Raw genomic sequence first — 21,224 nt, 5'->3', positions numbered from 1 at the left:
GGGTGCCGGGTGGAATAGAGGATTTGATCAACACCATTTCTGTGGAAGTGACATGCCAAAATGACATAGTATTAAGCCCGGTGGTCCATCTAAACATGCTATTTTTGTATCCAACAACTATCTAAGCAATCAAATTGACACTCATACGAGGAGACTTCAAAGAAGGTTGACTAGGTAGATGACGCACAGCAGAGACGCTGGAACGGTTGAACCCAAAACGGGACAAGGAGGGAATTTGGCAAAGCTTCAAGTATCACCACTACCAGGAACACTCAATTGAAAACCTAAGCTACGAAATAGAGCCCTTTAATGTTACCAAGCCCGCGTCCTGGGGGAGTCGTAGATGGACAGTGCACATCTTTGTATCATCGTCGGGCTTAAACCCAGGCACCCACCATGGATACGTTTGGAGAACAATGGGGTGCTTCCTCTTATTCAGTATATTGTAGAATTTATAGGGATAGTCTATACAATAACGAAAGGCAAGGGAGTTGAATGTGTTGGATGGCTTTGATGTAGGTCGGTCCCGCGCTCAACAACTTCAGCGTTGAGACTTGGACCGAGCTGGATAAACCGGTCTTAGTTTTGCGTGTTGTTTTGGGCATATGGCGAAATCATTCACCTGCTTTATAGTTAGTATATGGAGGCTAGCCCTGGCACTGTTGGCTATGCCGGGCAGGGGTTTAGAAAGGGGTTGCCCGGCTGTAGATAGGAGGAACGGGAGAAGACATACGGCCGAACAAATGAAAATCGGTTCAGGAGATAATAAAAGGTCAAAACTAGCCTTTTATACTATGGAGTTTAGCTGGATTTGTGCATGACTCCAAAAAAGGGTCAAAGTCCGAGTGCTGAAGCAAACAGTCAGACGGCTTGATGGGGATAGCTTCTTCAACTATGACGCCTGAGAGTGCAGTCGTACAGGGAACGTGAGAAATTGGTACGAGTTCCATCGTATATGAAATGGAATCAAGTGATAAAGAGGCTAAGTTGATGTATGAGAGGCGATCTGGGAAGAAGGAAACCAATCTGCTAAACTAGCAAACGTCCAGACACAGGATATTTCCCAAAATAACGCACTGAAAGAATAGTTCCAAGAGTTACGACCAAGCAGCGAGGTTTAGTTTACAGATCAAACTGCTCTTAGAGGCTCCAGTGATTGCCCAGGCCCTTTTCACCCGAGCTTATTGAACACTCTCCACAGAGTCTTGATGGCGATGACTGCACTGAACCAAGACCAAGTGTAAAGTTTTTCATCAGTATTTAAAATTCACATACATTGCGGCACCGAGTTCTAGTCAAACAGTAGCCAACACAGCGCTCGACGGTTACTCAACGACTGTTTACTCTCTCAACGGGGATGCCACACTATTTTCCTTGTATCTCTATCTTCAAATGGTAGTCAAAGAGCCTCGAAATATATGAAGGTTGCCTGATAATTTAAACCAAGCGTCAGACGAGTCTCATCACAGTGGTCGTGAGTCAGATAATGACACGCGAGTGTTAAGATTAAGTTCACGCAGGATGGCTGGGATGAAAAGCTTGACGGTGAATCACAGCACCATTAATATCTGTATATATATGTGTGTATTCCAATCCTTGTATCTTCTTTTCCTTCCACAAACAACTCAAAGATGTCGCTACAGCGGGAGGGCCACCTCGGCCAGTCCCTTCGACGGATGATGACATTCACGTCTCTCAATAGCAAAGCCGCTGATGTCTGGCCTTCGCGAGTGACTATTGTTCAAGAAGAAGCCTATGATTACAATTACCTTGGAGAAGTGGACCCTGATGACCTCCATTCAGAGTTTCGGGAATGTCTGCATGATGTGATGACTTGGACAACGTCGAAACATGATGTCCTCGATGAGCACTTGGTCGATCTACTCTCTCGCATGATCTTCGGGTCCAACATGATTGAAGATGCCGGAGGGGGGTTGGAAATCACCCTCAAGCTTTGTGGTGCCATCTTTCGAGTTCAGCATGTCCTCGAGCAAGACCGCAATGCCGACTATAAAGTCTTGCAAGGCCATCTCCGTCGTAAGGGTCTGCCGCATGCAGAAGAAGATGTCATCCAGGCCTACCGGGAGATAACACAGCATGCCGAGGCAGCCTACCATATCATCAAAGAGGTATGCCTTGAAGGAAAAGAGTTGTCCGAGGCTATCATCCTGGAAACGCACCGTCTCTTGACTGACAAGATTGATGCCGATGAGATACCCTGGAACGAATACGCTGGCGTCTATCGAAAGTGGTCTGTATGCACCGGCTTCCATCAATATATGGCTCACAACACGGTCTCTACGGCGATAAAGAACATGATTAGCTCCCTCGAGGACGACGTCAAGGCTGTAATTGACACTGGAGAAATCGACCCGGTGGCTCTAGCAGCCAAGTACTGCCACACCTTTGTTAACATCCACCCCTTCCTCGATGGAAATGGCCGAACATGTCGTCTCATTCTGAATGCGATTCTTAAGTATGGCGGTGTTATCGTCTGCATTGGAGAACAGGACGATGATCGGGGGGGATACTTGCGGATTGCAAGCAATGCGAGCTTTGCCAAGGGGAACCAGGAGGATATGGAGGGAGTGCCAGAGGCACTCAGGCCAAAGTATTACAAGGAATTGGCTTCTTTTGTTCTTTTGCATGCCCGAAATAACATGGCCAAGATCCGGGAGCTGCTAGGTTTTCACTGCAGTACTATAAATTCAGGAGTACCGAGGGCTCAATTCATGAGTGTTATGGACTGAATATATGATGATGTTATGATGATCTGAGACCGGTTGCTGATGCATGTTAGAGGAGCCGAACTTGGTGTACTTGTCTAACTGTGATGCCATGATGAACGAGACCTTTGGAGCTCAATGTTGTCAACGTAGCACAGTAATAGGATGGTATGCCACTGCCTGTCCATTTTGCCGCCGTTGATGCTTCTTGACACACCTGGAGCAAGAAGTCCGACAATCAGGCATTCCATCATTGGCTGATGAGGGGAAACCACTCTTCTGGCCGGCATTGCAAATCCGGGTCTGGAACAGATGCATTCACAAGCCGTTTAAAAGCCGCATCGAGTGGAACTGCATCCCCACCGATGAATCCGACCGTAGAAGCACCGCACCATTGTTCAAGGGCTGTATACATCTAGCTATCTTGGGGCTCCTTATTCTTATCCGTATTCTTTAGATACATCATGTACAAGCATCTGTAGTGTCAATTGGCTCGTCCACGACCGGTTAATGTGTACCATGATATGACATCCTACAGATTCGCCAAACCTTGTTGACTTCCCACCTCGACTGGCATGATACAAGACCCCCACACTCTTCTCTGTTGACGCATCCCAGGACTCGGAATTACATTTCGTTGGCCGATACCGCGGATTACTCCATGATGATATCAGCCATCCATTATCTTTCTTTACCCCTCATCTGCGGTATAAAAGCGAGCCATCATCTCCCGGGCTGTTCCTCTTCTTCTTTACTCTTTATCATCAACCCATTGTCCCATCAAACAACTTGAATCACAACTTTTATCAAGACCCAAGGTTTGTTCTCGAGGCGAGAGATCAGGAGCTGGTCTGACACTTGTGACATGCTAGATATCATCCATCTGGTACGGCAGTCCGTCGAGGAATCTGCAGCCATGGAGCCTTTCAGCGGTAGTGTCCAAACCTGAGCTAGGAGCCATATCAGGTAACGTATCATGCATGAGCCGGTGCCCGTTCACTTTTTCTTTTGATCATTGTCTATGGTTATGGACAATGATCAAAAGAAAAGGAGAGCGTGGCTGAGATTATACGGCCAAACTTGATCTGGATAATACCAGCGAAAGGATCATGCTGTCCTCCCCCATTGACCTCCAGCCCCTAACATACTCAGGCCCAACATGTCTCCCCCCGCTGCCGTCTCTCCCCCTACCCGCTCTGCTGAGCTCGCCGCCCCTGCCGTCAAGCTTCCCGTCGGCCTGAGCAAGAACACCACTACTGCTACCATCGAGGAGATGGAGGGCAAGTGGGATGACTTCAAGTTCGCCCCCATCCGCGAGAGTCAGGTCTCTCGGGCCATGACCCGCCGCTACTTCCAGGACCTCGACAACTATGCCGAGTCCGACATTGTCATCATCGGCGCTGGTTCGTGCGGCCTTAGCGCTGCCTACATCCTCGGCAAGAAGCGACCTGACTTGAGAATCGCCATCATCGAGGCTTCCGTGTCTCCCGGTGGTGGTGCTTGGCTCGGTGGCCAGCTCTTCTCGGCCATGGTTATGCGAAAGCCTGCCGATGCCTTCCTCCGTGAGGTCGGTGTGCCCTACGAGGATGAGGGTAACTACGTCGTTGTCAAGCACGCTGCCCTCTTCACCTCGACCATCATGTCCAAGGTTCTCCAGCTCCCCAACATTAAGCTGTTCAACGCCACCTGCGTTGAGGACCTCATCACCCGTCCTTCCGAGGAGGGAGTCCGCATCTCTGGTGTCGTCACCAACTGGACTCTTGTGTCGATGCACCACGACGACCAGTCTTGCATGGACCCCAACACCATCAACGCGCCCCTCGTCATCTCCACCACTGGTCATGATGGCCCAATGGGTGCCTTCTCTGTTAAGCGTCTCGTCAGCATGCAGCGTATTGAGAAGCTTGGTGGCATGCGTGGCCTTGACATGAACGTGGCTGAAGATGCCATTGTCAAGGGCACTCGTGAGATCGTCCCTGGACTGATTGTCGGTGGAATGGAGCTTTCTGAAGTTGACGGTGCCAACCGAATGGGTGAGTCTTTATTCATGACTATCAATGATCAGTTACTAACTAGACCAGGCCCTACTTTCGGTGCCATGGCTCTGAGCGGTCTCAAGGCTGCCGAGGAGGCCCTCAAGATCTTTGACGTCCGCAAGAAGCAGAACGCCTTCTAAGCGATGTGAACGTGTCAGAAGAAGCCATGGGACAGGGAAACACATGATGATTCAGGAAACTTGATGATTCAGGAGCCAGGACCTCGTCTCTCTTTCGAGGCAATGGATCCTTGTCGCTCATTTTTAGTCAAAGCAAGACAAAGGGCAGAGACCCTTCCAGAGCAGAATGAAACTGGATAGCTTGAATACAATGCTAGCTTGCCCACACACACTTTCTCTCTCACTCAGCTTGTGACGTACAATGAATAATCCAAGATAACCACCCCCTCAATCAGATTCATCTTCATCGATCTCCTTTGTCTTTGGCTTCTCAGGCGGAAACTTCATCCCCCGCTTCCCATCATTCGGCTCCGTACTCGGGCCCCATCCCCCAAGTCCGTCGGCAGCTGCCACGCCGCCCAGCCCCGATGCGGGACCGGCCGCACGCCCGGCGAGTTGGTTCTTGCCCACGCCGGGCTGCGTCTCGGCCCAGGTGTTGAGCTCGTCGCGGTTCATACCCGTGTACTTTTTGATGTCCTCGTCGCTGAGGCCCGGGCCGCGCTTCTGGTCTTGGTAGCGCTGGTAGAGAGATTTCTTCTGGGGTTGTTCTGCTGTTGGTGCATCCTTTGGTGTTTCGTCCGAGGGGGTGGAGGATTGGTTGCCCATGTTGAGACGGATGTGGTGATGATTGAAGATGTTGTTTTGTAAGGCGATGAGAAGAGTGATGCAAGTGGTGAGAAGAAAGTATTAACTCTAGGCATGGGAGCAGTTGATACAATATATATACACACACAACTAACACCCTCTTCTAGAACGCTTCTACCAGGTGCCGTCACAACCGATCAGCCCATGGAATCACAGGGCATGCACTGCAAAGTCGGGCAACAAAGGCACCAGCAGCTGAAGGGGCTGTGCCGGTCCCCGCAGCCAACAAGAGCACGAGGTATTTCCCCATGGGGCTCCCTACGACGGAGGGATTCCGCCAAGCCCAATCGAAACACGAGCATCGTGTGAGTGCGTGTGGGAGGCATGCGTTAGGTGCGGACCAACCTCGGCCGCTAGCATGGCGAGGCAGACAAGGTCATGATATTTGAAGGAGAGACAGTTTGGAGTTGAGCGTGTTGGATGCACACGATGCGTGCGTCGTAGGGTCGTGGAATGAAGGTATAACTGGGATATATGCCTGTGATACGAGTGACTGAATAAACCGTGGCTTACATATTAGCTTGGCGACTTGTTCTGCCTCTCAAGGTCCTTAGTCAGACGCTGTCAACTATAGAAACAGATACATCATCAGCGCAACCAAAACCATTTAATTCTTTATATCCCAAGTACTCTATCCTAACCACGCTGGCATCTACAAAACCCTCTAAAGATACTCCTTCTTGGCAACCCGCTCACAAAGCTCCTTGAGCACCTTACCAGCCCACTCATAGTCCTCAATCCCAAGGTACACCTGCGCACTAATACGAGCCCAGAACCGCCCTCCGTGGATAAACAGGCTCATGAAAGTCTTGTAGTCGTCGATGAGCGTTGTAAGCATCCACTGGAACGCTTTTTGCGTCTCCTCAGCCGGAACCACCGTCCCTTCTCCTTCTCCGGCCCAGAGCGGCAGGGCGACATTGCCCATGCCGCAGTTGCGGAGGGTCCCTGTGCTGTTTTCCATGACGCTCGTGTTGAGGGCTTTGGCTACGAGGTCGGTGCCCTTCTTGTTTAGGTCCCAGAGGTAGTCGAGGACTGCGTCTTCACCACCAAACACGTCCTGACGCCACTTGATGGCGTCTTTGACGCAGAGATAAGGCGAGTTGTCGAGAGTGCCCACAAACTCAAAGTTGGTGACATAGCGAGACTTGGAGCTTGGAGGCAGTGGGGTCGTCCTCTTGACCAGCTTGGGCACGTAGCCATGGCTGGTGGCCAGTGTCGTGGGCAGAAGAGCCTGGTTGCGCTGAGGCACGTAGAAGACGGCGCATCCTCGAGGGACGTGAAGCCACTTGTGGCAGTTGGACACGAAAAAGTCGGGGTCCGCGGCTGAGAGGTCCAGCTTGACCATTCCAATGCCCTGAGCGCCGTCAACCATGCTGAGCACGTTGAGACGACGGCAGGTCTTGATCATCTCCTGCCAGGGAAAGACGACACCAGGACGAGAAGAAACAACGTCAAAGGTGCAGATGCGAGCACGCTTTCCCTCCTCTTCAATCTTCTTGACAGTATCCTCAAACCTCTTGAGAATCTCATCGTCATCAATAGGATAAGTAATCTCAATCTCGCGATGCGTCACGTTGCCGTCGTAGTAGTCAGCGAGGTAATCAGCCACCTTTCCACAAGCTTCATAGATGGTGGAGAAGCTGATGATGACGTCCTTGCCGTCCTTGTTCCAGGCCATGTTGCGGAAGACGGTGTTGACACCGACGGTGGCGTTGGACACAAAGACGACGCCGTCCTCGGGGGCGTTGAGGATCTTTGCCACGGCGGCGCGGGACTCGTCGAGGAGTTTTGGGTATTCGTATCGGATGAAGACGTCGGGACGGGCCTCGCTGTTTGTTGTTAGTGAGGGTTGTTGTGAGATGAGGGTGTAACCCACCTTGCGTCTTGGTACTCGCGGAACTTGGCCTTGATGGCCTTGGGATAGGTACCAAAGGATCCTGCATCTGAGGTGAGTTTAAAAATATCATAGACGACTCAATGTATCGTACCATGGTTGAGGTTCCTCCACTCCGGGTCGAAGAGGAACTCGTCCTTCATGGCAGCGCCAAAGACGGAAGCGCTAGGCTTTCCCCTCAAGGGGAGTTCCTGTGTAACTGAACCCATTGTGTTTTATTTTCGTCTTGCTTAAAGAATGTCGCAATGCCTGAAGAGATGATACAACTCGTAGACTCTCGACTTCTTCTTATACCCTCAGCTGGTTCGAGTGAGTGAGTCAATTGCTAACCCCAAAGCGACAACCCCACCTCTTGAGCGTCAACGACGCCCTTGTGATACTCGACTCTATTCGCTGCGGGCCGTCGGTACCCGCTTCAGAGCGTCCTTAAGTTAGATAAAGAGTCACCCACTACTGGATATTAATAATGGAGCATTGCAAGTTGGAAAGAGTCATCTGATCGAATATCCGTTATCCCGTTGTTTGTTTGTCTAGTTGATGGACCTGTCCTGTCATCGTGCCTCTGCAGATGAATCCTAGCATCCATTCCCTGTCAAAAAAGAAGAAAAAAAGCTCTGACATCTTGCCTCCCCTAAACGCCTCATCATCAATGCTCGCTCTCGAGGACTCCCTGTCCCGAGTATGTGTATATCTCTGATCGCTGGTATAAAAGCCAAGTAAGACGGTATGACCTGTCGTCCATCATAAGCAAAACACCTCCCTCCTCTACCTATCTATTGGTGTTCCATCTCCCACCCCAGGATCGTAACTCCCCTTCAGCGTTTCCCGCAGCAGAGCAAAGCTCCATCAATCGCGCCGATGATCGTGTCTGAACACCTCTGGTCTCTGGGACCATCACACTCGCCGCTGGAGGATCTTGTGGGTGACCCTGGCTTAGCCTCGTAAGCGCCAGGATGGCCTCTCGTTCCTCCAACGTGCTATCGCGCTTCACCACGATGCTCACGTCTTCTGGCGTCGCAAACCACATATCCCTTGGCTTCTCCACCTGGGGAGGAGTTGACGGGTTCTGGTGAGCTGATGAGTTCCCCATGGCAAATGCCTGACTCCTGGTGAAAGGCATCGGTCTTCGCATGTTAATCGACATCGATGTCAATGGTTCCTTCTGAGTCGACACCGGCGAAATTGACTGCAACTGGCCCGTCTCTGAGCACTTGTTCTCTGTGTTGTAGCCCTGGGCGAACAGCGAGGGCTCCATAGGCACTGGCCGGCCAAAAGGCGAAGAGATCGGACTTGGCGGTTGGGGCTTCAATGGTGGAAGCTGGATGGGACCTAGTTCGGCCTCTACAACCTCAGGACTCTTCTGAGTCGTTCGACGCTTGCCAACCGTAGGCATCACCACCTCCTCTCCATCAATCTTCTTGCGCTTGCGAACCCGCGGCTTTGATTTGACCGACTCAAGAATCGAGCTCTTGACAAGAGAGAGTCGCTCGGGTGTGATGATGGGGTTTGTGAGCTCAAAGGGTACTGGCACTGGCACTGGGGTTGGCGCTGCTGGCTGGGGAGGTTCGACTGGCTCGGCGTTACGTCGAGTTCTCCCGTGATTTGGGTTTAGAGTCGACGGAGTTGCTTTGGATCGTCCCAGATTTGCAGGAGCAGACTTGCGAGGTCGTCTCGCCCTAGTCCTAGGCTTGTTGGGTTTGCTCGGGGAGCTCGACGAGGGAGTCTCAGAAGATGCAGATACTGGCGTGTCTGCCGTCTTCTCTGCCGCCTTCTCTGTCTTGTTCTCAGCCGTTGCGCCTGTTGTGGTCACGGTTGTCGTCTCGACCACGGCTGTAGACATCGATGCCCTACGTACTGGGGGCTGGTGTCCAGATATTCTGTGGAGCTCCTTTAATATCTTGAGCGTACAGTACGCCCCTGTGGCCTTCGTATCCCGGAGAGCCACAGGATACGCTGCAGGCGGCCGTTTCGTCTCGGTCTTTTCCCCGTCTTCCGTGAGACCGCTTGACTCGCGCTTCTTCTTGGGCTTGGGAGGCTCGGGTGCCTGCCACAGCTTGGGTACCTTGTCATGCAGATCTGCCACCCACGCATCACAGTCCCACTCGATCCAATAGTCAATGATGTCGCCCCATGAGCTCTCGGGAGGCTTTGTGAAGTTTACAAAAACAACTTTTCCTCCCTTGGCGTGAACCGCCTTTGCAAACTCTCTGACCATGACTTTGAGGCCGTGGACTCGCAAGCTAGTTCCGAGGATGAGCAAGAGGTCCGGGCACAGAGCAAGATCGTGTGTCACAATCGGACTAATCAAGTGAGCATTGGGATGCTCCTCGCCATAAAGCACAATATCGGGTCTGAGCTTGCCGACACCCAGGGCTCGCTTGCCTCTCTCTTCTCGAGCGGTGGTGGCACCTACACAGTGAGGGCACTCGGGTTGTTGTCCAGACATGGTTTCAAGTTCACGGTCTTGATCATCCCACGAGCAGACGCGTCCACAGAGAAAGCACCGCAGGAGCTCTAAAGAGCCATGGAGGAAGACGCACTCAACACCTGACCTGGGTAGTTCCCGACGAGCGTTCTTGGCCGGGGCTTTGGAAGCCTCTGGTTGAGATTGAGATTGATCAGGTTCGCCCTGTGGTGGTGTGGTGGTGCCATCTGATTGTGACTGGCTCTTTTGAGACCTGGTGGCCTCGGTATCTGAAGAATGTTGAGGCTTTTCTGAAGAGCTGGATTCTGCACTTCCAGCCACTTCGTCAACCATCTTGTTCAGCTGATTCAAGTTGGCTGTCGACTTTCGTGAGAACCGTCCACGGCTACCGGGCCCATCACTGAGACAGGTCGACAGGCCAACCTTTTCCTCAATCTGATCAATGTTCTGCGTATAGCAGCGGACAAGTTTCCCCCGATTCCTCAGATGACTGATGAAGCGATGTGAGCTAGTAGGCTCAACATCCTTGACTTTTTGTCGTAGGGTGGTCGCAAAAGTATAGAACACAGATGTTCGAATAGGATCCGCCCAGATCGACGCGTCAAACAAGTCCTTGCCCTTCATGTTCGGTAATGTATTCCTACTGGGGCCAAGGCTGGGTTGTGATGAGCTGATTGGATTTGAAGAGGGTGTATCGTCGACCTCGGAGGGCGATGTGCTACACCGCCGGCTCGGGCTGCCTTCTGACGGCATGTTGGAGAATGGGTCGAAGAGAATGGGAGGTGGTGACGAGAGAGGTGACGAGCTGGGGGGAACGCCAGCATCGGCCAAGTGGTCGTGACGCGATCTTCGGAAAGCTGAGAGCGGGATATTGAGGTCCTCGGGGGGAGGCGAGGAGAGAGGAGAAGTCATGGGCTGAGCCACGATGGTTGAGCGAGTTGTCCTGGCATTGACCAGCGGGAGTCGACCGCCATTCGCCTCCTCTTGATCGTCGGGATCGCCTTCAACTTGAATCGTATCTGCGATGACTTCGCTGTCGGGGTCTGACTCCTCGCCCTGCACTTCGATTTCGTCCTTGATGATGCTTGTTTCTTCCTCTGTACTAGGCGCGTCGCCCACGGATAGCTTCCTTCGCTTGCTCGCCCTGCCATTGTCGACGTCGCTGGATTCGTTCTCGCTCTGCGCTCCGGCCTGACGCGCCTGCTGTGCGGCCGCGTCGAACTGGGCCTGAATCAACGAGTAAAGACCATTCTCGGAGCGGAAATCCTAGACGAGTTAGCAATCCTGTCACCCGGTCCAGCAATGGAGGCGAGGGCCCCGATCTCGAGCTGCGAAGAGCGGGGGCGTTTGCGGAAGAAGCTCACAGGAATACCCGAGTTGGTACTGATTCCAGCGCCTGTAACGACAACGACCTTGCGGGCTTTAAGCAGGCCATTGGCGATATCCTGCAAAGCTTCTCGGGACTCGGGCCCAACGTGAGTGGTGGGCATGGTATCGTGGGCGGAAGGCGAAGCTCTTGCGAAGAGCCCACCGCGTCGCGATATGGAGAAAGCGGGCCGGGCCTCGTCCGCGGTCGCGAGAAATCGACAGCCGAGTCCACAATCTTATGAAAGGTCAAGTAGATGCCTCGTCGTCATTGTGTTTTCGCGATAACTTGGCGATCCGGAAGCAGAGGCGTCGGCGAAGAGTGAGGTGTTGCGTGTGGGTGTGTAGTGGTGGTGGTGGAGTGAGATTCCGGGTTAAAGATGGAGGCGTTTGAAGTTGGAGATGCGGCCCGGAGCTGGGGTCGCGAAGCGGAGAAGACCGCGCCGGCAGGAGATTTGAGATGAGCGATCGCCCGGGACGAAGAAGTAGGGATAATTCAAAAGAGATGAAGTCCAAGCAGGTCCGAATGGTCTCTTCTTCGCTCTGTAGCCGTGGGTGAGGAAAAGATGAGCAGAGCAGGTCCAAAAACGCGATAGGATAATGGTCTAGGCCCACGGCAGTCCAAGGCAAGGTCCAAGTGCCCGCCCGCTCTTGTTGATGTCGGGTCCAGTGACGCGCTTCTTAGCTGGAGGTAGAGGCTGGGCAGATCCGCTATCGATAAGGAACTCATTGCCCGGACTGAGGCCCCGGGCCGTCCAGGTGTGGGAGGGGCGGCAGACCGCTAAACCGCCGGAGGCTGGGGCCTACCCTCAGCGATTATCGCACCATCAAGGGCCCTGTTCTCATGGATCTCTTGAGCGTTTTAGCGGGTGGCGTGGTTGGCTTTGCCGGGTCTCAGATCCAATCGAAGCTCCACCTATCACGAACCATCACATCACCTTGATCACAATGGCACAGTTGAGTTGAACAGGTGGTCTATGTATATGGGTAAGTGTTCTATTGTACAGTCTGCAGTGTTTACTCTATAGTTTCTCAGATATCTACCAGCACGTTAAACAGCTTCTCAAAGTCATACGGCACTCCCAAGCCTGTGATGGCATCATAGCCCTTTGCAGCAGGCCATCCTCCAGGAGTTCCGCCACCATGTTTGAAACTGCACGAAAGACTCTGTCCACCTGTGATGTCTTGGAGAACTGCTCGAACCTCATCTGAGTACAGCACCTCATTGAGCCAACCCAAAACATCCTTGCCCTTGCGTACGCGAGCGTCATTGATGAGAGCAATCATGGCTGCGACCACAGGTGTACTCGCGCTTGTTCCTCGAACAGCCTGCGTTGAACCTGCAACTTTGGTGATGAAGTTGGTCGACACAGCCGAAATATCCGGAACTGCTCTATAGCTGGCATTGTAGAAGCCGTCAAGGTGACCGTCCAGTGCCTTCACATAGCTCTCAATGTCGGCATCCTGCCACTTCTCGCGCAAAAAGTACTGCGAAAAGCCGCCTCCGCTAAACTCGGCGCCGACCGGAGGATCCTTGGCATCGGTGACGCCGCCGATGCTCGTCACCCAAGGGCACGTCGCGGGAAAGACAGACATGGCGACATCTTGGTTCGTGCCATCATTGGTGTGGCAACTCGAGTTGCTGGAACCCTTTGCGCCTCCATCGCCTGACGCTGCGAGGACCGATGTGCCGCGGGCTGTCAGGAGACCGAACAAAGAGCACACACGCTCGGCGTACTTTCGTGGGACCGAAACTTCGTTGTCGGCATATGAGATTGAGAGAACATGGGGGATCTCATCGTCTGAAAGATCGAGAAGGTAATCGAGAAACTCCAGGTAGGGTTCATTGTTATTGTACTCTTCCGGGAGTTGGTCGCCCTTGTCGTCCAGCTTAGGTCCCCGTCCGCCCGCGAGGTAGTAGATGATGTTGGTAGGATAACCGAGGGCCATTGCATACTGGACATCCAGCGCGGCCTCGTTTCCAGACTCCGAGAGGACTTGCGAGTTCTCGCCGCCGTTGATCAGCTCAACTGAGTAGTTGTAGTGGGCGTTGTAGAGAGGCTTAGCAAAGGTCTTGAGGAACTCGTCGCTGTCCTGGTAGTTGGCATACTCTTCAAGGAAGCCGGCGATACCCAAGCGAATGGAGGAGGATCCGTTGTGGGCGGGATAGTTGATGTTGTAAAGCTTGTGCAGACACTCGGGAACCACAACAGGACTGCATGCCACATCGCGTCTCTCAAGGTTCAAGCTCATGAGCATACTAGGATTGAACTTTTCGTCGAGGGTGGTGAGCTCCTTCTTGGGCCGCATAAAGTTGGCGATGGGGTAGATGAAGCTGATGGCGTCGGCGACAGACTCGGGCACTGAGTACTCTCTGGTTCGGAGGACGGGATCCTGGTTCTCGAACTGGTAAAATCCAATCTTCATCTCGAGAAGATCCTCGGCTGCCTCAATGGTGGTCTTGACGTGAATCCAGTCCTTGTCGGGCGTGGCCTTTGCAGCCATGCCTTTGCTCCTCAGCCATGTGAGGACCTCGTCGATATCTGCTTGGTCGGGGTCTCGGAGTGCGAGGGCTTCCTTCTGAGTAAGGTGATTCTGTGTGAATTTTCCGGAGGAGGTATCTCGTCTTCGAAGCCTTGTCTTGAGGTTGTCGATATCGGGCTGTCGCATGGCGATGGACAATTTCAGTGCATGGTCCGAATCGACCGTCTTGTCAACCTGCTTCCATCCATCTGGGAGGATAGGAGTGTCTTCGACAACAATGGACTTGGCGGCACTGAAGCCGGCCAGCGCCAGGGTCGTAATAAGTGATATCGCCTTCATGTTTCCTGCTATGGGTCCAAACTGGTCGCAGAAGGAAGAAGGCGAAGAGGCCGTATTTGACAGCCAAACAGCCCTTGTGTAGGGAGAGAAATATCCCGAGAGGACTCAAAACTCGGATCCAGCCACTTCTAGGAGTTGAAAAGATTCGGATGAGACTATATCGGAATCGGTAGTATGTTGACTCAATTGAGTTTACATTCCTACCCGCTCGGCGTTTCTACCTCTTGGCGACTTGAACCAGAACGACATCGGCTCAAGCAAAGCTGGGCAACCCAGCGGAAATGTTTTATGCTAAAAAGGACTCTTTTTTGGTTCCACAGGCCAAGGGGGGGATCGTCTTTCATGCCGTCATGGATCACCAGGGGCATCTAGAGACGGGGTCCCGGCTGTCAAAATGTGAAACTTCATTTCTCTGGGTTCCGAGGGCAGCGTTTTCTGTGGTTCCCTCGCACATCGCAATCTCCAGATGCCAGCGCATCTTTGGGAGGGACATAGGGACACAATGCCTGGTGGCGATATGACAAAAGGACCTATGACACGTGTGATGGATACTTTCTCGTTTTTTTATTAGAACCGTCGCGCATTCAGTGGGTTGCTTGCATCATTCGTGGGCCTTGGTTGTTTCGGATCTGGATGGGTCAACGGCGATTGGGGGAAACGCCGTCAAAGTTAATATCGGTATTGGTAGAATCGCATGGTTGTAAGCAGCACTTGCACGGCCTAATAATAGCTCCAGACATTGGATTGTTCGGCATTTTAATTCAGACATTGAACATGGTTATTGTTTGTCAAGACTAGGGGGGAGTGACGGAGGTACGATCTCACCAACGCGGATGGGAGTGTTCCCGACATTGGAGAGCTGGCAGGAGAAATGCCTTTTGTTCGGCCTCTTGGAATAAACGGGACACCACAACATTCAAGAGGGTGACCTAACACCTCTCAAGGATGGTAATAAAATTTATATAAAACAGTTAAACACAAAGGTAATACTTGAGAGCTCCTTTGCCTAGCTTCACTATACTTTTTAGCTATCTCTAGGGGGGGATAAGCCAAAGGGTTTGTTGTACTGGCATCTCTGTTTTTCCTCGAGCCGGATGTCAAAGTAGAGACCACATGGTAACTACAACTACGAGCTGCCCTGACACTTCTGCATGCGATGGAATTCTGTCCTTGAATATCCCAAGATTTAACGATCTATAACATCATAAAAAACAACCAACATTGTCGCCTCGACACGTCGTTGTGCTTGAAGTTTGCGCCCATCAGCCAGCCTCGTCTTAAATGGAGGGTGTTGGACTCGTGAACTTTGGCTACTGGGGTTTCGGAGATCTATATGGGCTCTTTTCATTGCCGTTCGTACAATCAGAGGCTGGTGAGGGAAATTTTAAGTCCTCCTTCCATCAAAACACCAAGGCCACGGGACCGAATGATTAAGACGAAGCCCTGTCATCTATCACTGCAAGCAGTGTTGGGGCGCGCGATCATCAGGCTGCGCTGCTTCCGTGTGATTGTAGGCAATGCCCTTATGAAGTACAATCTCAAGTCGTATTCGTATCAAACAAGCTAGGCAACGTGTCCGAGTGGTTATGGAGCTGCACTCGAACTGTCCCATCTCGGGATCCAAGAAATGCAGTGGCTTCGGCCGCGTAGGTTCGAATCCTGCCGTTGTCGATACATTTTTGCATTTTTACATCAATTCCCTCTTGTTTTTTGAAGCTGTGTTGTCGTGATGGCGATGGTTGAGATTTTGGTGTTGTTGTTGCTGGATGCTGAGAAGCACGTGCTGGAACCGTTTTTCCCAGATTTTAGGATGATGGTTAGGCAAGGAACGGATACTCCCAAGGCCTATCATTCTGGGAAGGCGCCATACCCAGTGGTCCTTCCTTCCTTCCTTTTTTCTTTCTCCAAAGCATTTCGCACAACGGGAGAGTAAGTCATGGAGTGGAAAGATGAGAGAGATGAAATGAATGGCATGTACGCCCCATCACCTCCCACCAGCCCTTCTACACAAGTGCAAGTTACTTGGCGAAATCCCCAGCTGTCAAACAAGACACAGATGAGCACGTCGTGGAGGTTTCGTCGGGGGTTTATTATTCAATCGTTGGCCAATGGCGCATCGCAAGGTAAGGTCAGTGCCGGACCTTGACCAGTAAGCATGCAATGCCTCAGATCAACCCGTACCGTATAGCGAGAGGGGGGAACTATCCAGCCTCGAGTGAAGCTGCGATTACGTACTTTTCTGAACAGTTCGTAGAAAGTCGTCCTTGTGGACAAGACGGCCCTTATCACTTCGGACGATTGGATGACACCGTTCTCTAGTGTTGTCGCGTGTCCATCTCAGTCGCCTGCTCGAGGCCCGCCTAGAGGGTGATTTTCTATCATCACAGTAAGAGAAGCAATGGTAAGTGATTTACCTTATCATAAGGGCTTAGAGTTATGCTAAGCTTGTCTACTTTTAGCATAGATTTGCCTTGAAATTATGATAAGTTTATATACCTTTAGGTATAGATACGTGTTTGGAGGTTAGCTTATAAAAAGTGCAAGGCAGAGATGAGTGGTCACTCGAGCGTCACAAGTACAATTGCAAGAGGCCTCAAAGGCCAGACATTACCAGAATACCCAATCTTGTTGAATTGAAGTTTTCGATGGTTGAAATCGTTTGGTCGAACCCCAGAAACCCACTGCACTTCTGGACTCGAGTCCTCCCCTGCACGGTTGAGACTTGTTGAAGCCCCGTCATCTCAGAAGCCCACTGCACTTCCAGACCCATGCTCCTTGATCGATCGTGAGTCATAAATAAAGTACCAAAACAATCCTGCGTATCCCAAATACGTGCTCCTCATGTCTCCAACCACTGACGCCCACTGCACGTCCTGGCTGGGGGTGAACCCCGATATCATGCAAAGAAATCCAGATGCCCACTGCTCTCTAGAATCATAATCAATCAAAGATAATATGCTACTGCTCAGGGTAGCTTTTGTAATACTGGGAAGAGGTATGGCTTAAACCTCGACCGACATCGGCAGAGGAGCGACCTTGCATGTGTCATTGCAGGGCATATGCAGCTCAGCAAGGGCACCGTATCCGCCACGGATACTCTCTGCCTCAACACCCTTGGCCCGAAGGACGCTGTTGGCGACTCTGGCACTGTCGCCATCGTAGCACAGAGTCAACACCCTCTTGCCACGGAGGATGGCCATCAGAGCCTCGGCGCTGGCGTTACGGCTGCCATTCTTGTCCTTGACGGTGAACAGAGCCTCAAGCTCAAGCCACAACTCCTCGAGCATGGCGCAGTCGTCCGCAGGATTGGCAAATGGACTGCCGCGAGAAGGACCATCTCGCAATGTATCGAGGGGGATGTTGACAGAGTTGGGCAGATGGAAGGCGTCATAGTCGGAAGAGCGTCGGAAGTCGAGAATTTGTGTGTTGGCCGAAGGGGTGAGGGCCTTGTCGATTTGAGCGGCCAACGAGAGGACAGTGTCATGAGTACCCAGAGGGTGAATAGTAAAGTAGCTGGACAAGGCAGCGAGGGCGTTGAGCTCCCAGGCATCGTCGTATCGGTAGAGGTCAATATTTCTCAGGCGCTTATCCCAGTCAGCGATGACTCAACTAAAGTCTAAGAAGGGAACCTACCTGGTTGCGAATGGGGCTGAACTTCTCGGGACCGAGCTTTTCAAAGTACTCGCTCAAGTACTGGAAAGGAAGATCGGAGCACATGAAGACGCAGTGGATCTCGCCATCTGGGCCCGCCAGCTGCGACAACCTTCCTTCTTGCTTGAACTTCTCGATCCTCTGAAACAGGCCCTTCAAGGTGAAGCCTGATGATGGGCCACAAACAATGCCTTGTCGGGTGAGGTCCAGGGACAAGGAATAGGAATCTGTGGCGCCAACTTCCTCAAGCGCATCATGGGCAGCAAGGTACGGGAACTCGACCTCGCCCATGAGGGAGTACTCTCTAGGGCCAGGCACTCGCTCTCCAGCATTCGTGCAGACACTGTTGGTGTTAGTGGGCACCCGACATGGGCAGGGCAGTAAACGTACGCAATTCTGTACACAGAAGGCTTCGCCTGCTTGAAATAGGTGCCAAGGCCAGTCATGGTTCCTAATGTACGGAATGAGTTACTAAATCAACATGTGCAAGTTTGGGGACTCACCAGCAGTTCCCATGGACGCTACAATCACATTGATCTCTGGAAGCTGACGGTGGATCTGAGGGCCAGTCCATCGCACGTGGGCCTTCCAGTTCTAAAAGGCCAACCACATTAGTATCATCCCCATGACCAAAAAAGAGGTCACCTACGTCGTCATTGACATATTGGTTTGGGCTGCAGACTGACTCTGACTCGGCATCCTTACGAGCAGCAGCCCGGATACCACCTCGCTCATCGATGGGAGTAGGCTGAGCAGGACCGCCAAAGAGGGTGCTTTGACCATTAGCAAGGCATGCCACAAACCACAAAGAATGAAAACTTACACATTGAGACCAAAGAACTGCATCATACGCAGCTTCGTCTCACTTGTCTTGTTGCTGAGGTAGGCATGGACATCGTTGATGCCGTGGAAAGCTCGGGCAACCATAGCCATGGAAATGACAGTTGAGCCTGAGCTGCTCTCCACGATGGTCTTTGTCTTGCCGGGCTCGACACCTTTCTCGAGCAAGTTCATAGCTATGACAGACAAAGGTTAGCTTTGATCACTGGAACTTGATCATGAGACCAACCTGGCATCACCTTGACGTTGGTGGCCGGGTGCATAGACATCATCTTGGCATAGATGCGCACGCCATCGTCACGGTAGGGGTTGAGGCAGTCAGGGATCTCGACAAGAGGAAGAGGAGGCGAGAGCTCGGGGTCGAAATAGTCACGGACTGAGTTGGGTCCCTTGAAGACGTTGAGATGCTCAGAGCCAGTCATGTTGATAACTACGTGCTACCCTTAGAGGGTCAATGAAGATGTAAAGCAGAGGGTATCTTGAGTAAATGGGACAAGAGGGTACTTGGAGCAGAGGATCTCAGGCGTAGGGCAGACACTGAGAGGATGATGAGGGAGAAGACAAGAAAAAGACGAGGACGAGGACGAGGATGAAACAGATTTTTAAAGCTTTGAGCAATGAAAACTGCATCCGTCAAGCTCCCCCGCCAGGCTTTGCACCCACGCTCTTCCTGGTCAGTGGCGGAACAGCCAAGTCATGACGGGTCAAAGTAACGTTCCGGGTTCCCCTAGTAACTTGGGGGTGACTGAAGCACATCGTGGGACGGGGAAATCACCCATTGGTTTGAGGGCATAGACAGGGTAAGAAACCACGCAAGCCGCATATGAGACCTGACAGACCCCCATAGCGAGCGCTCTAGAAGCAGAAAAGGAGCAGCACGATGCATTCGAAACCCCAGCGGAGGTGTCCGCGGACGAGCCGGAGAGGCAGGGCAACCGGGATTATCGACCTTGGCTGACCAATGTCGTGGGGGAGGATTCACAAAACGACGAGTTAGCGCGGCTTCGGGTCGTCGTCGCGTCCTTCGGACCATCGGTGGTGGAGTCAAGAACTTGTCAAGGGTGGAGACTGTCGGCGGTTTGGCGGTGCACAAACGAGCCTGAGTGGATGCTCGAGGGGTGACCTAGAGTCGTGGACTGCAGGCAATGAACGGGCATCGATCCACGGGGGACAAATCACGGCCTCGTAATGCCTTCAGCTGGACCCGGCGGTGGAGGGCCAAGCCTGTTTGGTTCGACGAGGCGTCGAGAGCGGGGGCCGTGACGGGACGCCCTGGGAAACCTGACAAAGTCTCTTGAGGTAAAAAGGCTGAGATCAAACTATGCAGCCGGCATGGGAGTAGGGATGGAGGCGGTAGTTGATCCGTAATAGTGCGTCCGGTGTCTTAGTGGCCCATGTTAAGTGGCCGACCGAAAGTGGGAGTTCCATGGCGCGGAGTTTGTGGTGCGAGAGGCCGTAAGCCCGAGCCAGGCTGGAAGATTTTTTCTGGAGAAGTCTTGAGGGTGTTTCCCAACAAAGTCAACAAGTTGAGGAGAGATGCAAACATGCGTGTCTTGGATGAAGTTCATATACAAGACGGTATTGAGGGGCTCTTCGGGGAGTACAACTCTTGGCCAAAAGCCATCTTGCCGCAGAGGCAATTTTCGGGGAGTTGGCCCCGCCTCCAGTGAAGTCCCGTGCACGGTCAGCTGACCTTGTCTTGGTTGAAGAACCGAGGCCCAGGTCTAGGCCCACACACGTCGAGCCGGCTTCGGTTGCAGAGAAGAAAAGCGACAACAAACAAGATGCGAATGGATGTTTTACTAATTGCTTGACGCACCTTCGTGGCTTTCTTATTCATGTGGACGGAAGGTCAAAAGAACCAGAAGAGACGGGCCACTTTGCCTTGGGCCCACTTTTTACTCCAATATTAGACATTTTATGAGGACGTTTATGATGAGATGGAGGTGAGGATTTGCCAGACAACCACCAAATGGGCAGCCCAGCGCAATGCGGCAAAAGTCAATGAATGCACACCACCAAGACACAACAGCACAAGATAATAGCAAAAAGATTGTTCAAAAGGACAAAAACAAAGCGACAACGGCAGGATTCGAACCTACGCGTGCGAACACAATGCCTAGATATGCAGGATAGCAGGGCATCGCCTTAACCACTCGGCCACGTTGTCCTGGTGATTTGATGAAAACAGTCGATGCAACTTCAGATCCTGAATCTCAGCAGCATGGGCCTGTTGACGACCAGAACAACAAATTTGTTTCTCTCTACTCAAATTGAAGTTCCGTTATGGAGTCTAGCAAGTCCCCCGAGGTCGGGCTGTTCTCATCTCACCTTGAATAACACACGCTATGGTTATCAAGCACAAGACATCGCCCCTGGATATGCAACCGGTGAGCGTAGAATGAAGTGAAGTGATGCCTTGTTGCTCCCCTCCACTTGCTGTTTCTTCAATGGCTCGATTTCAACGCCTTTCTGATTGCACTATAGCCCAAACGATCAAAGGGGGTACCGCTTGTGAGCCATAGATCTCTAAAATGATGCACGCCCTCTTTAGCCTACCTTCCCGCGACTGGAACCTATCCTTTAGCTAGCGATATCACCATCACTTTCAGATAATACGTGCACTATCCAAGACTACAT

General features: G+C 52.1%; 7 protein-coding genes and 2 non-coding genes across 9 annotated transcripts; 3 read left to right on the top strand and 6 right to left on the bottom strand.

Annotated features, from left to right (window-relative positions):
- Window positions 1-1,631: 1,631 nt before the first annotated feature.
- LRP88_01194 (Fic family protein) lies at window positions 1,632-2,750 on the top strand (the record flags this gene model as incomplete). Its single annotated transcript, XM_083237886.1, has 1 exon — window positions 1,632-2,750. The coding sequence occupies one exon, from the start codon at window positions 1,632-1,634 to the stop codon at window positions 2,748-2,750; it is 1,119 nt and encodes a 372-aa protein (XP_083106391.1).
- A 1,135-nt stretch (window positions 2,751-3,885) lies between these two features.
- On the top strand, window positions 3,886-4,902 carry LRP88_01193 (thiamine thiazole synthase; the record flags this gene model as incomplete). Its single annotated transcript, XM_083237885.1, has 2 exons — window positions 3,886-4,759; window positions 4,808-4,902. 2 exons carry the CDS (start codon window positions 3,886-3,888, stop codon window positions 4,900-4,902), a joined length of 969 nt encoding a protein of 322 aa, XP_083106390.1.
- Window positions 4,903-5,169: 267 nt separating this feature from the next.
- Window positions 5,170-5,547, bottom strand: LRP88_01192 (uncharacterized protein; the record flags this gene model as incomplete). Its single annotated transcript, XM_083237884.1, has 1 exon — window positions 5,170-5,547. One exon carries the CDS (start codon window positions 5,545-5,547, stop codon window positions 5,170-5,172), a length of 378 nt encoding a protein of 125 aa, XP_083106389.1.
- Window positions 5,548-6,250: 703 nt separating this feature from the next.
- Window positions 6,251-7,689, bottom strand: LRP88_01191 (pyridoxal phosphate-dependent transferase; the record flags this gene model as incomplete). The annotated part of the gene is made up of 3 exons (XM_083237883.1): window positions 6,251-7,415; window positions 7,478-7,523; window positions 7,575-7,689. The coding sequence occupies 3 exons, from the start codon at window positions 7,687-7,689 to the stop codon at window positions 6,251-6,253; spliced, it is 1,326 nt and encodes a 441-aa protein (XP_083106388.1).
- A 560-nt stretch (window positions 7,690-8,249) lies between these two features.
- LRP88_01190 (DHS-like NAD/FAD-binding domain-containing protein) lies at window positions 8,250-11,395 on the bottom strand (the record flags this gene model as incomplete). Its single annotated transcript, XM_083237882.1, has 2 exons — window positions 8,250-11,171; window positions 11,270-11,395. The coding sequence occupies 2 exons, from the start codon at window positions 11,393-11,395 to the stop codon at window positions 8,250-8,252; spliced, it is 3,048 nt and encodes a 1,015-aa protein (XP_083106387.1).
- Window positions 11,396-12,302: 907 nt separating this feature from the next.
- Window positions 12,303-14,093, bottom strand: LRP88_01189 (peptidase S8/S53 domain-containing protein; the record flags this gene model as incomplete). Its single annotated transcript, XM_083237881.1, has 1 exon — window positions 12,303-14,093. The coding sequence occupies one exon, from the start codon at window positions 14,091-14,093 to the stop codon at window positions 12,303-12,305; it is 1,791 nt and encodes a 596-aa protein (XP_083106386.1).
- Window positions 14,094-15,659: 1,566 nt separating this feature from the next.
- Window positions 15,660-15,764, top strand: LRP88_01188. Its single transcript has one exon. It is a non-coding gene; the product is annotated as a tRNA-Ser (tRNA).
- A 1,331-nt stretch (window positions 15,765-17,095) lies between these two features.
- Window positions 17,096-19,006, bottom strand: LRP88_01187 (tryptophan synthase beta subunit-like PLP-dependent enzyme; the record flags this gene model as incomplete). Its single annotated transcript, XM_083237880.1, has 7 exons — window positions 17,096-17,677; window positions 17,727-18,087; window positions 18,135-18,195; window positions 18,248-18,338; window positions 18,394-18,517; window positions 18,568-18,760; window positions 18,814-19,006. 7 exons carry the CDS (start codon window positions 19,004-19,006, stop codon window positions 17,096-17,098), a joined length of 1,605 nt encoding a protein of 534 aa, XP_083106385.1.
- A 1,655-nt stretch (window positions 19,007-20,661) lies between these two features.
- On the bottom strand, window positions 20,662-20,754 carry LRP88_01186. Its single transcript has one exon. It is a non-coding gene; the product is annotated as a tRNA-Ser (tRNA).
- Window positions 20,755-21,224: the final 470 nt, after the last annotated feature.

Source organism: Fusarium phalaenopsidis (assembly GCF_050370095.1).
Source record: "Fusarium phalaenopsidis strain FUZ10S chromosome Unknown contig_32278, whole genome shotgun sequence".
Classification (NCBI taxonomy): domain Eukaryota; kingdom Fungi; phylum Ascomycota; class Sordariomycetes; order Hypocreales; family Nectriaceae; genus Fusarium; species Fusarium phalaenopsidis.
This window is presented reverse-complemented; position numbering and strand designations above follow the sequence as displayed.